At 47.3% G+C, this 14,408-nt stretch overlaps 1 protein-coding gene across 3 annotated transcripts in view; it reads left to right on the top strand.

Moving 5' to 3' along the window:
- The window catches only part of FGD5 (FYVE, RhoGEF and PH domain containing 5), a 122,408-nt gene that overhangs the window by 82,373 nt on the left and 25,627 nt on the right, over positions 1–14,408 (top strand). For 2 of the 3 annotated variants that reach the window (XM_055343917.1, XM_055343919.1), the window contains exons 6-10: positions 3,341–3,501; positions 3,771–3,927; positions 4,564–4,651; positions 6,395–6,445; positions 7,045–7,103. In XM_055343917.1, coding sequence (XP_055199892.1) covers positions 3,341–3,501; positions 3,771–3,927; positions 4,564–4,651; positions 6,395–6,445; positions 7,045–7,103 — 516 coding nt within the window. The remainder of the gene's footprint in view (positions 1–3,340; positions 3,502–3,770; positions 3,928–4,563; positions 4,652–6,394; positions 6,446–7,044; positions 7,104–14,408) is intronic. The other variant, XM_055343918.1, reaches the window with a different exon arrangement.

A 14,408-nucleotide genomic window follows, 5' to 3' on the forward strand; every position in this document is an offset into this window, starting at 1 on the left:
GCTGCGCCACCCAGGGACCCCCTCCCCTCTTTTTTCAGTGGAGGTGTTGCCTTCCTGGCATGCTTTCCCAGAGGTAAGCCAGGTCTCCCTCTTTTTTTTTTTTTTTTTAAATTTATTTATGATATTCACACACACAGAGAGAGAGAGAGAGAGAGACAGAGACACAGGCAGAGGGAGAAGCAGTTTTTTTGTTTTTTTTTGTTTTTTTTTTAAATTTATTTATGATATTCACACACACACAGAGAGAGAGAGAGACAGAGACACAGGCAGAGGGAGAAGCAGTAGGTCTCCCTCTTATGACCAACTGTGGCTCCTATGCTTTTCCCCATCACAACACTTATACCTTTGCATCGAATTTGTGTTTTTACTCCTCTCTTTTTCCTAGATTACAAACTCTTTGAGGGCATAACAACATTTCCTGCTCCCACTCTCTCCTCAGGGCTTGGTGCAGAGCAGACATTCAGAATATTTGTTGAATGAATAAGGGGATGAGAGCCGGATATCTCCTACTCCCTTCCTCCTTCCTCCATCTGACAGACCCCAAGTGCAGTGATGGCCAGAATTATTAAGACAGCAGAAATCTTTCAGGGAGTGATAGATGATGTGGCTGGCACTCAGCGCTGCCAGCCAATGCAAGAGTTTTAAGAACGGATGTTTGTGGCGAGTCCAATTATGCTCCAGTTTTTAAAATGAGTCATGTTGATGATGGCCATCCTGCCTGTTGGGACTAAGTCAATTTAGGGAGAATTAATTACAGATGAGAAACTAGCTTGCAGAGCAGTTAATATTTTAGCTCCCTGGGGTGCAATGCACATGCAGCCATCACTCTTGTCTTTGCTTGTCCTTCCTTCTCTCCCTTGCCTTTGCCCTCTTCCCTTTTTTGTGGTAATCTGGGCGGCAGGGTGACCAAATTGCAATCTTAGCTCCCTATGGCCTATTGTCCTTTTCTGTTAAATAAAGGTCTTTCAGTCAGTCAGTAGTCAGCAAGTACTATCAAACTCCTCTGTGTCACATGCTCTGTTGGAGTTAAGAAACACAGCAGGAAACAAAAAGAGATGTGACCCTGCTCTAAAGATGTCATACCCAAAATATAATCACAGCTGCCATGAGGATAGCACTTTACAGTTTACAAAGCAGTTTAAACATCAGGATGAGCTTCTCAGCAGCCTCATGCTGTACTTAGTGATACTGTTATCCCTACTTTACAGATGAGGAAACTGAGGCTCAGACAAGTGACAGCTTGCCCACAGTCATCAGCTACTCTTCTGGTGTATCTGAGCTTGAACCTGGTACAGATCGGGATGACAATGTGTGAAAAATCCTCTGTCAATCAACTGCCCAAGCAAGAGGGATTATTGTCCTCATTGGGATGTTTTCTTCCTTTCTTTGGGGTGCCAGGGCTGAGAAGACTCTGCAGGGCTGGAGGCTGGCTCCTAAACATGGAGACTCATAAGGAAGAGTGGGAGGGTCCTCCTGCCCTGGGTAGAGAAACCCCTACTCCCAGTTCAGAGTGACCCCAGGATCTCAGAGCAAGCTATGGGCAGAAAGAAGGATTAAACACCACCTCCCCCTAGTTCCTTCTCACTTGTAGTTCACACTTTCTCCACCCTCTGAAACATGCTTTCAGGAAAGGCTCTGATAGCTTAGATACAATGGGATTTGGTTTCTAATTATAGCTCTAGCATGTGGCCTCCACTTAAGGACACACATGCCTTCAGCCAGAGAATCTATTCATTTGTTCAAGACTCAGCCCCAAGTTTCTGACCTCAGTGATGGGGCTAGAGGTGTCCTGAGACCTTCAAATTGCACCAGACTGGGGCTAATGAGGGCTGGCCTCAGGAGGAACCAGCTCATCCACCCTCCTTGGAACCACAGGCCAGGGTAGGCCGCCCTCTCCTTGTCCTCCCTACCAATTCCCGGCAGAGCAGGTTGTAGCAGCAGGAGGTCAGCTCCGGACAGGATGAGGTGTTCAGGAAGCAGAGACCTTCGTAACCCGCACATCTGTGTCCTCCGCCTGATGGCACAGGCAGCATCTTTACAGATATTGGAGGGGCAGTGCACAGCAAAGTGTCTGCCTCTCACATTCTGGGTCCTGCCCTTTCCTCAGTCCCTCCTTCCCTCCAGCCCTCCCTCTCTCTCCTCTGTCTTTCTCCCTCTCTCTTTTTCTCTGCTTTCTCATTTTTCTTTCTCTCTCCCCTTGTCCCCCCATCTGGCCCTGTCCTACCTCCCTGCCTTTTTTGCCTATCCCTCTCCTTCTCCTGCATTCCTTTACTGGGGGGGGGGGGGGGAGACCAGAAAGACTTCCTGGAGGAGGGGCTGCTCATCCTTTCAGGCATTTTGTCCTTTCAGATCTCAATGTAAAGAGACCTAGCAATGAAAACTGTTCATCAGTGGAATTAACTGTCTTGCTTAGTCATGAGTTCTCCATCAGGGAGGCAATCAAACAAGCCATTGTGGTCATCTGTCCTGAATGCTATAAAGGTGATCGGACCTTCTTAATTTGGGCTGGACCACAAGACCTCTCATGGGATGTCCTGCCTAATGTGCAGCACTCCACAATTCGAGGTGGTCTCAGTGTATCCCATGTATTTAAAACTACAGACCTATGGCTCTTGCAAGAGTGGGTGTAGTTGAAGATAAAAATTTTTTTTCATGAGGAGGGGGCCTTGTATTTGTCATAATTTTAATGTTCACTAAATTTAGTTGGATTTTTTTAAAGTGATTAAAACAAAGAAAAAAAAAGTCATTCCTAATCTCTGAGCACAACCAGTGTTTACATTTCCCTCCATTTCCTTTTACTTTTTCCTTTGTTCCTGTTTTATAGGACTGTGTTAGGGTAGAAAGACAACTTTTGTATCCTTTCTTGATTTAGCTCTAAGACATGAATATCTGTACATAGTTACCATCTGCATCAATTTCGGTGATTGCTTAATAAGCCATGGAGGGTTTGCCTATGATTTCTTTAGACTTTATTCTAAAGCAACACAGTACATGAACCTTTTCAAAGACAGATAATGGTAGAGCACTTTGTATTTCTTCAGAGAGGGAATTACCCAACTTTTCAGAAGAACAGCATGCCCCAAGTTCAGGAATGAACATGCTTTAAAGCCCTCCGCTGTAACAGCAGTTGTGTTGGGTGCTTTTGGGGCATCAGTTACCTGTGATCACCAGGTATGTGTTATAACCCCTATTTTACAGGTGAGAACACTGGGGTCTGAAACACTGGTCTAAGGTCCTATGCTGTCTGTGTGTAGGCCAGGGCTTCAGAGCCCCTCGGGAGCTGCCAGGGAGAACTTGTGCTCAGTCCTGTCAACTGGGTAACAAGCCTTTGGGGTTTCAGGATTTCCACGGAGCTGTCACAAGGGCCTTGGATGAAATAGACCAAGAGGGCAAGGACACGTTGTCCAGGGAAGAGCTGAGGCGTGGCCTAAGCGAACTCCCAGCCATCCGAGACCTTCATCAGGGAATCCTGGAGGAGCTGGGGGAGAGGCTGTTGCACTGGTGAGCTGTCCATGGACTCCTTTCCCTACTTCCACTGCAGTGGGGGGTGGGGGCAGTTAAAACCCCACCATGTGGAATGGTGTCTTCATTTGACTGATGCGGAAGCCAAGACACAGGTGTTAGGTCATTTGCCCAAAGTAAAACCAGTGGGAGTGCGAGAGGGTCAAGCTGTGGTTCCACCCAGTAACGTGACTCTAGCTCTCACCACTTACCACCGTGCTGGTCCCAAGGCTGAGTTCTCCCTATCCCATCCCCCTCCCCGGCTGCAGGGAGGGCCAGCAGAAGGTGGCCGATGTCTTCCTGGCCCGGGAGCAGGAGTTTGACCACCATGCTGCTCACATCCTGCAGTTCGACAGGTATCTGAGTCTGCTCAGTGAGACCTGCTTGCATTCTCCACGGCTGGCAGCTGCTGTCCGTGAGTTTGAGGTGGGTCCCTTGGTCCTCTGAGAACTTGCTGTAATATACAGGGGTGGGGTGGGCATGGAAGGGCTTACTGCAAACCAGGGGGGCTTCTTGGTAGGTCTGAGGCTGAAGGTCAGAAGGGAGGGCCTGGCTGGGGGAGGAAAGGGTGGCCCAGCAGGAGGGAAGACCTAGAACTGAGAACATTCCCTGAAGGGTGATTGATGACAACTCTATGACCTCCCACTATGGCAAGGGTTTTAGTGACTGTTCTCCTGTCCCAGTAGAAAAGCACAAAGCAAGCTGGGGCCCCAGCTGTTAGAGTAACCAACAAATGGACCATCAACTGGGGACCCAGTTACTAGACAGACAATGGGGGCTTTTTTCTTTTACTGACACTAGATGCAAAGCAGGGACTAGTAGATACATGTTACTAAATGTAGCACTAACTGTGAGGCTAAGGAATGAACTGTCATGGCAGGGTGGTGCTAATCTGGGAGGCCTTCCTGGAGGAGGGGACCTGGTTTTAAAGAGGGGAGAAGCCCGGAAGTAGTGGCCAGGAAGTAGTGTGGATGGGACAGTGTATGAGGGATGCCATGAGCCTGGCACCTCGAGACAGGGATCTCTAATGGAGTTTTGTCCTCCCTTGTCTCTTGGGAGCAGCAGAGTCAGCAAGGAGGTGGCCAGAACGTGAAGCACCGGCTGCTGCGGGTGGTTCAGCGCCTCTTCCAGTACCAAGTGCTCCTCACAGGTGGGCCCCACAGGAGGTCAAGGTACACTGAGGTGATGCAGGGAAAGAAGGCACCTAAGAAGGGGTGCTGGTGACAGTGACAAGCTGTGTGATGACCACCTCCCCTCCCATTGTGGTGGGAATGAGTAGTAGGAGGATTGCTCTCAGTTCCTGGCTACTGCGCCTCCAGACAGGCTGGACTGTGCCACCACTTTCCCTCTAGCTGAGCTTTGGATCCCCTGCTGCCACCTTGGAAACCTCACTTCAGTGAGGCCACAAAGTGGCCATCTTTGTCTTCCTTCAGCCTCTCCCATCCTAAGACACAGAAGCTCATACCTTCCCCTGTTCTGCATTTCCTCAGTTAGTGCTTCATTTCCCTAAAGCTGTTCTTATCACCAGTCCCTTCTTGTGGCCAAAAAAGTGGACATTTTCCACCTTAAACCTGCTCTGACCATCTCGTGGCTTAGCCACTGACAGCTTCCTGCTTCTCAAAATCATCTCATCCTGAGGCTTCTGTACTCTCTCCCCCTGCCTCCCTTGACCTCTCTACTACCCCTCTCCCATCTGTATTGACAACTCCCTTCCTCCACTGTTCTGTAAATGTCAGTATTTCTTGGGGCTCAGTCCTATGTCCTCTTTCCTTCCTCCCCACTTTACAAACTCTGCCCCAGGGAAAGTCATCCCCTCCCCTACTTCCACCTCCCAGAAACACCACACCTCTGTCCTGAGCTCCAGACTCATTTACCCAACTGCCTCCCAAATGGACAATGATGCCAGGCCTGGAGAACTGCTGTTCCAGTGAGGGAGACAGGCCACCACACAAAGAGATATGTATGTAATTCCAGGTGGTGACCAGGCCATAAGGAAAGTCTATTAAAACCAGGGGGACAGAGAATTTGTTCATCTAATTCAACAAGTGTTTATTGAGCATCTGCTCTGTACCAGGCCCTGTGCTAGATGCTAGAGATATAGCACTGAATTAAACAGCTGAAACCCTGTGATGTTGTGTATTTTTTACTCTAACAAACTAAGAAGGAAATAAAAATATATGTCAGAAATAAGAGCTCTGAAGAAAATAAAGCAGGCTGAGGGGATGGAGGTAAATAGGCCTCTGAATTAGATACAGCACTCAGGAAGGACCTCTCTGAGGAGGTAACATTGCACAGAGATCTCAGCAAAATGAGAACATGAACCATACAAAAATCTGGAAGAAGAGAATACTGGATAGAGGGAATAGTGAGTGCAAAGGCCCGGGGGTATTACAGACTTGCCATGTTCAAGCAATAGTAAGAGTGCCAGCATTGCCAGAGTGAATGAGTGACGTGGAGAGGGAGTTGGAGAGAGGCCAGCCCATGTAGAGCTTTTGGGTATAAATGTGTTAAAGGTTTAATACATCACACTCTGCTGTGTTGATAGTCACATCTGTTCCCCCAGAAGACAGTGTGCTTCTCAGCGGCAGGGATTCACCTTGTCTGTATCCATATCCTGAAGGCATAGCACAGCGCCAGGCACACAGCAAGCGCTGGATAGATACATGTTGAATGAGTGAATAGCTAGCCATGGTGGCAGTGATGCTGGTGATGGCTCGGGGGCCTGTTTTGTTCTAGTGTGGTGGTATCGCAGGCTAACTAACAGGGGCAAGAGGGTAGATGCCCCATTCTTCTGGCATGTTTCTTCCAAGTCCGGAGAGGGGGGCTCCTGCTGTGGACAGGAGGGGCAGTCTTCCCTGGGGCAAGCTGACCCTGGCTCTCATTCTTCCTGCAGACTATTTAAACAACCTTTCTCCGGACTCCGCTGAGTATGATAACACACAGGGTAAGTGCAGCCTGAACCCAGAGGATGGCGACACATTCCTCTTTCAGTCCCTGTTTCCCAGCTCTGGTGCAGGACACAGCCCCCTCCCTGGCAGCTGGATGTGCTGTGTGGCAGGAAACCTCTGGGGCTTCTGAGGTGATTTCCCCGCCCCCCTCAAGCCTGGGACTCCCTGGGTTGGGCTGCCATCTAGTCAAAGGAGAGGGTAGTGATCAGAATTTGGTGATCGGAGATGGGCCAGGGCTAAAAAAGTCACCACAGTGTCTGTTTCCTCCCAATTCTGTGTGACTGTCCCTGCATATGACCTGCCAAGGCAGTCTCTATTTTAACATATTCTGTTTACAGCCGAGGAAACGAAGGCACAAAGTGGTCAAATCACTGTCAAGGTCACTTAAGGCAGTAGTAGCAAAGCTAGGGTTGGGCCTGTGACCTGACCCAGCCATGGGAAAAACTGGTGCCACCCACGCATAGGCCCCTGCAACTGCAGTGATCTTGGGGAGTGGGTTGGGGAGAGGGGAGGATACGAAGGAGGCGAGGATGGTGGCTGCTGGGCTGGCCCTCCTTCCCAGAAGGCCCACTATCGTCTCTGCCTCCCTCCACAGGTGCACTGACCCTCATCTCCAAAGTCACAGACCGCGCCAATGACAGCATGGAGCAAGGGGTAAGTCTGTTTCCTGGGCTCCTTCTCTGGGGTTCAGGTCTAGGACCTCTCCAGCCTGCCCAGGTCTGCCTTGTGATACTCCACTTCTAGGAGTGCTATAGGCAACCATCTGTGTCACAGGACTTTGCAAAGAGTTCTTGGCCATTGGGTTCTGGTCCTGACACTTGCTGTGACCTCAGGTACTGTGTGTTCCTGTCCAGGTTTCTGGTTCACCATTAGAATAGTGAGGGAGGCTACAGACTTTGACAAATCTGGTAAGTAATGTCCCAACTGTGGTCTGGGACCATCTGCATTAGCACCTGGTGTGCCTTGTAAGCTACAAATCCCTCGGCACACCTTAGGTCTTCTCAGCCAGAATATTTGGGGGTAAGGTCCAGGGATATGCATTTTTAACAAGTTTGCCAGGTAAATGTTTTGCTCACAAAAGTTTGAAAATCCAAAAGAATACATGAGCTCTAAGTGCACACACAGTCTGCCAGAGTGTGACTCTGTTTGTTGGACACTGATCTGGTATTTACTAGCTTTCTGCCAAGCATGGCCAACTTTATCCCATATACCAGCTCTGTTCAAGTGGCTACCTTGATTACTTGTGTCCACATATTTTCTGCTCCACTAAGATGTAAATAGGCTAGAGCTTTGTGTTGAAAAGGATTCTGAGGCTGAGTCCTCCCCCAGTGGGAAAGAGTTCGGTGATGGACTAGGGATGTATTCCACCAGCGGGGAGTGGGAGTGATGGTGGCATACGTGCCGAGTGGTTGCTCAGCTCTGCTGTGCATCCTTATAGCGAATCATCCACAGGCAGAAGGGGGAGGCGAGTCACATCTATTGGACACCTACTCTATGTCAGCCTTGTGTTGGGGACTGGAGGTAGAGTTAAGACATGAATCCCAACACGGAGGAAATCACAGCTTGTGAAGGGATAAATGTGTGGACATGATAAGCACCGTGAGGGAGAGAGAAAATATCACATGGTTCAGAGAATGGAGCCATCTCTCCCAGTCAGGGCTATGAGAGGTGATGATGTGCGAGGTGCCCCCACGGGGAGCAGAGAGAGGAAAGGTGTGCCAGGAAGAGGGGCTGGCCTGGGCAGAGGTATGGAGATGGCGAAGGGTAGGTCACATTAGAGTTCAGAGAGCCACCCAGCTTGGCCGAAGATGGGAGCAGGGTAGGTGAAGCAGGACAAGAGTCTGAAGAGAGGGTGTGCTGAGGGTGGAGGCTAAAGCCAAGTGAGTGTGAAAATCGGTACATCAGATACGTTGTCATCATCAGGTCATCTGCCCTCCCGCTCTGGGGTTCATGAGCTCTTTGTTCTTTGTTGTTTTAGCATCCTGTATATACAGTGAAATTTCCTCCAATGTAGCCAGAGACAGAAGTGCTTTGGCGTCCCATGCCCCATCATGACATAGCAGCAGAGGGGCTGGCTTCTCTGCACCCTGCTTCAGCCAGGGATGCCTCTGTTTCCAAGAAGCAAAACTAGGTCAGAAGGGCCATGTCTTCTCTCCTGTGGGTGAACTCATGTGCGGCAACCTTTTGCAGGAGGAGCTGGAGTAGCCGCAGGCCGACCCCCTCTCCACCCCAACTCCCCTGGCTTTGTCGAAGACTGGGGTTAGACTCTGTGCTTGGCACAGGCTGGCCCTGATCTCCAGCTGCCTGGGGACACCACGTGGGGCCTGCCCTGGATTGGCAGCCCCTGTTGCACACTTGCTGGGACCAGGCTAGGGCTCTGCCTGGGGCATGGGCAGGCAGGTCCAGATAAACCCAATGTCAGGGCAGAGCTCAATGGCTTGAGTGGCTAAAGGGCAGGCTGGGGCTCTGCATCTCCCTCCCCATGGCCACTGCCCACCTCAGGCCTCATCACCTCCCAACCTTGCCATTCCATTCAGAGTGATCCTGTTAAAATAGATCTGATGGTGCCATTCCCCTTTTTTACAAAGCCTTCTGTGTCTCCACATTGCGTCAGTGGAAGTACTTTAGGGAGGTACTTCCTGGTTGTAAGAACCACAGAAGGCTTCCTGGAGGTGGCAACATTCACGTGACCTTTATGCTCACATCAGACCATTGCTACAACTCCCCACAAAGGTAGCAAAGCTGGAGATATGGTTTCTAGAAAGAGCCAAATCCCACCACCCTGAAATGGGACCCACATACCTACCTGACACCTGGTCTGAAATGCCCCTGATAAGCTCACTAGGATAAAGCACTGGCAGCCAAACCAAACTATAAATCCATTGAGCAGCCCATTAGCAGAAGACTGTTAGTGATGAGAGAAGCTTTGGGAAGTGTGACTCTAAGAACTGGGACCTGGGTAGCCCCTCCTATGCCATGATCCTCACATTTTGAGGGAAGACAAGGAATAAATAGGAACAATGTGAAGATGGGATGGGAACGTCTTAGAAGTGGGAAAAGTCATCTTCTCCAGCATTTTAGGAAAGGCTGTAGCAGATTCCCATGTAGCATCCTTCTCATGGTGACCATAGCTGCCTCTGTTGAGCATGGGATTGTGCCGATATTCCCCTCTGAACAGCAGAGGCACTATTATCAGCCCAGTGTCACAAGCAAGGAAACTAAGGTCTGGAGAGACAAGTTGCTTCACCCAGGATCACACAGCTCTCAGCATGGGACCGAGGCTTGAACTTGAACCTTTCTTAGCCTCAAGGCCAGACATGGCTGCATACATCACTCACAAGTTCAGACCTGCAACCTCACACACGTTCTTGTGTGAAAACATGTGCATATGCCCATGTGCGTGGCACCTGCTCCTTTCTCACATGACACACATAAATGTACAAAGGGCCCTTTGTTTTTTTCTCTCGCATTTGGGTTTTTCTTTTTCTTTTTTCTTGACCCAGTCATGAGGAATGTCATGAATGTAGGCATGGAGGTTCGGAGTTGGCTCCCAGGTTTGTGAGCCCTGGGTGCTCCTTCAAGGACTGGTCACAGGTTAGATCAGAGGGTGGATGTACCTTGCTTTTAATTGCAGTCACTCAGACCAAGCCTCAGAGGATTCCCTAGAAGAAAAATCCCACATCTAGTTGTAAGGTCAGGCTTTCAAGGCTTTTGATCAAATTGGCCATTGACTGTCCTCTTCCCCATAGCATGAGAGTAAACTGTCTCCCTCTAGAACAGAGAGGACAGGTGTAAGTCTGGGTTCTCCGATTTTTAATGTTTTTTTTTTTTTTAAACAGACTTAAATTTTTATTGAGTTACAATACATGTAACATAAAATTGACAACTTAACCACTTTTAAGTGCACAGTTCATCAGCATTAAGTACATTGACATTGTTGTGTGACCATCACCACCTTCAGAACTTTTTCACCATCTCCAACTGAAACTATCCCCATTAAATGCTATAAGCCCCTCCCTGCAACCCCTGGCAATCACCGTCCTACTTTGTGAACAGCGTTTAGTTTTTAGGAAAATTTTAAACTTACAGAAAAAATTGAGAAAGAGAATATAGAAAGTTCTCATGTATCCCATGCAGTTTCCCCTAGTACTAGCTAGCATCTTTGTATTAGTATGGTACATTAAAGAACCAGTATTGATACGGTATTATTAAAGTTCACTCAAATGTCCTTAATCTTTGCCTAATGTTTGTTCCAAGTTCCCATCCAGTATATCACACTTAGTCATCATATTTCCTTTGGCCTCTCTTGACTGTAATGGTTGCTCAGACTGTCCTTGGTTTTGATGACTTTGACAAATTTGAAGAATACTGGTCCAGGTATATTAAAGGATGCCGCCCTATTGGAATTTGATAGTTTTCTCATGAACAAACTGTATTCATAGGTTTTGGGAGAAATATCATGGAAGTAAAGTACCACTTTCATGACATTGTACTGAGGGTACACACTGGCAACATGGTTTGGGAGTGCTGATGTTGACTTTGGCCACCTGGCTGAGGTTTTGTTTGTCAGATTTCTCCAATTTTATTTAAACTTCATAAGGTTATCCCTTCTCCCCACATAGTCCATACTTGTTGGAAGAAAGTCATTATGCACAGCCCACATTTAAGGAATGAGGAGTTATATTCCCTCTCCTTGAAGACCAAGCATCTGCCTAAATTATTTGGAATTCTTCTGCATGGGATCTTTGTCTCTTCTTCCTTGTTTTTTTAAATATATTTACTCATCATAAGTAAATCATTTAAATCAGTAAGTGCTGGGGTGCCTGGGTGTCTCAATCAGTTAAGCATCTGCCTTCAGCTCAGGTCGTGATCTCAGGATCCTGGGATCGAGCCCCAAGTCGGGCTCCCTGCTCAGCAGGGAGTCTGCTTCTCCTTCTCTCTTTCCCCCTGCTCGTGCTCTCTATCTCAATTGAATAAGTAAAATCTTTATAAATAAATAAATCAGTAAGTGCTCATGGATATTTGTTTTATGTTTAGATTATGATCTCCTACCACTTTATTTATTTCTCAAGTTGTTGCAGCTTTGGCCATTGGGAGCCCTGTCAGTTGGTTCCTCTGTACTTTCCATGTACCCTCCATCAGTATGGATTTGGGTGGGATTTTTTGTTTTGTTTGTTTATTTTTTGAGCACTTTCCTACTTTCTGGCACTACAAAGATGTCCCAGGCTTATCTTGTTTATTTCCTTCCCCAGACTTAGAATCAGCCATTTCTCCAAGGAGTCCTGGTTCCTGATAATGGTATTAGAAGCCAAGATCTGGGCACAAAGTAGGCTATCGTATCTTTCAGGTCCTCTTTCTTTCTTTCTTTCTTTCTTTCTTTCTTTCTTTCTTTCTTTCTTTCTTTCAAGATTTTATTTATTTATTTATTCATGACACACAGAGAGACAGAGACACAAGCAGAGGGAGAAGCAGGCTCCATGCAGGGAGCCCGACGTGGGACTTGATCCCGGGACCCCGGGGTCACGCCCCGGACCAAAGGCAGCGCTAAACTGCTGAGCCACCTGGGCTGCCCTCCTCTTACTTTAAGAGCAAAAAATTAAGTGTTTATATAGTAACCTGTGTGTATACTCATGTCTGTAAATATTTCTATACATAACCATCTGTATCCATATTAAAGTATATATGAGTTCTTACTGATAGCCCCAATTCTGATCATTACGATGTGGATCATTCTAGCCTCATCCCCTTGCTTATCTATATAATTTCCACTCCAGCATTAAGAAACCTGGGTCCCACCATCCATAGCCCATTTATTTGATTGGTCAATTTACCTTCATTCTTGAAAGACATTTTCCTGGGGAAAATATCTGGATTGACCAATTTTTTTTTCTAAAGATGCCATTCCACTATCTTATGACCTTATAGTTTCTGATAAGAAATCCACTGTAATATTAATATTTCTCCCTCTTACATAGTGTGTCCCTTTGTTCTGGCTGCCTTCAAGATCTCTTTACATTTGACTTTTAGAAGTTTGACTATGGTATCTAAGTATGTATGTTTTTGGGGGGCTGTGATTATCAAGCTTCCTGGGTCTATTGTCATTCATTAATTTTGGAAAATTGTTTTAGATGCTCTGCTCCCCACACCCACTCTTTTTTCTCCTTGTGTTTTAGTTTGTTAATTGCAACCTATCTACCTCCAAGTTCATTTATTCTTTCCTCAGCTGTGATTAGTTTGCTGCTAAGCCTGTCAAGGGAATTCTACATTTCTAATATTACATTTTTTTGTTTTTAACATTTCCATTTAACTCTCTTTTATAGTTTCTATCCCTGTGGAAATTCTCCATCTGTTCATGCATGCATCCTACTTTTTTCACTAGCTCCTTTAACATACTAATTATAGTAATTCTAAAGTCCTTGTCTGGGGCACCTGGGTGGCTCAGTGGTTGAGCATCTCCCTTTGGCTCAGGTCATGATCCTGGGGTCCTGGGATCAAGTCCCACATCAGGCTCCCCACAGAGAGCCACCTCCTCCCTCTGCCTGTGTCTCTGCCTCTCATAAATAAATAAAATCTTTTAAAAAAATAAAGTAAAATAAAGTCCCTGTCTGATGGTTTTACTAACATTTGTGTCACCTCTCCTGATTTTGTTGAATGCTTTATTTCTTGAAAATTAATTAGAGTTCTTTCTTGCTATTTTGTGTTTCTCTCATAATGTTTGACTGAATGTCAGATATTAGGTGTTGGAAGAATTGTGGAGACTTAGGGAAATGATATCTACCCCAGAAGTGTGAATGCCTCCTTTTTAATCATGTCATTAATGTAGGGGGTAGGAGTTGGGTCAGTCCAGTCAGTAGTTGAGTTGGGTTTGGGTTTTGTTGTTGCTGTGTCACCTTCAGAGCTGCCTAGACTTCACATTCCTTCAGAAGAGGGCTGCTATTACCTGGTACTGTTTGTGGGGCCTGAGATGCTAGAGAGTTTTTCTCATTTTCCTTCCCACCTTCAGCTCTTAGCAATCCCTGCAGCACAGAAGGGGTCTCTCTCTATGCTCTTGCCCCTTCTCAAATGTAGACTGCTGTTTCCTGTCACTCAGTGCTATGCTCATAAGTCTCTGGTCTCCTAGACAAGCCTCGGTCTTCAGCAGGCCTACAAGCCAAGCTTTCTCTGCGTTCCTGCTCCTCCTCTGCATGGTAGCCAAACACTGTCTTGTGGCCGTGGCAGGTCTTGGACAGGTTTCTGCTTTGTATTTGTGCATAATCCTGGGCCCAAGGGGGCACCTCCTCTCTTCATGGGGGAGACAGCTTTTGCCTCTGCCCTTTCCCCAGAAGCGCTGAGTGGCATTTTGCCTGTTCTCTGGGAGTGGATTTCTTGGCTTCTTTTAGGGGCTGAGGGTTTTGTACAAGAGAAGGAACTGGGGAAGTTGGCAGGGTTTTATGGCAGCCCCCCCAGTGGCAGCCAGCATGCCTTCACCACCAAGGGGCGGGGGGGGGGTCCCTTTCTGGTCCTCTGCTCTGCCTCTAGTCCTCCTTATGAGCACCTAGTGGGAACTGCTGGAAAAGAGCTTGCCAGTGATTGCAGATGCGCCTTGAGTCTGGGGCTCTCTTTTATTCTAAACTATCCCATCAGGCCACACCTGACCTTGCAGAATCCATTAACATTTTATCTGCTTTCTTCTTATCCTCCTTTGTGTAGCTGCCTCTTCCTCCTGTGTGTTGCAACAGTACACGTGTCTTATGTCACTGTGAAGGGGCTTGTCAATCTTTAGGACTTGGGTCAATTGGTTGCCTTGTGACTTCGGCTCTCCAGTAGATGTAAGAAGAGTCAGGATTGTGTAGATTATCCTTTTCTCACTGTTAGGCTAGGGCCTCTGTTCTCGTGCAGCATTCTACATCACGAGTGGAAATGGAACAATTATCACACATTTCTAGCATGCAGGATTTTGTGCCCAAAACTATGGATGGG

The sequence above is a fragment of the Nyctereutes procyonoides genome, unplaced genomic scaffold (genome assembly GCF_905146905.1).
Source record: "Nyctereutes procyonoides isolate TBG_1078 unplaced genomic scaffold, NYPRO_anot_genome, whole genome shotgun sequence".
NCBI lineage: Eukaryota > Metazoa > Chordata > Mammalia > Carnivora > Canidae > Nyctereutes > Nyctereutes procyonoides.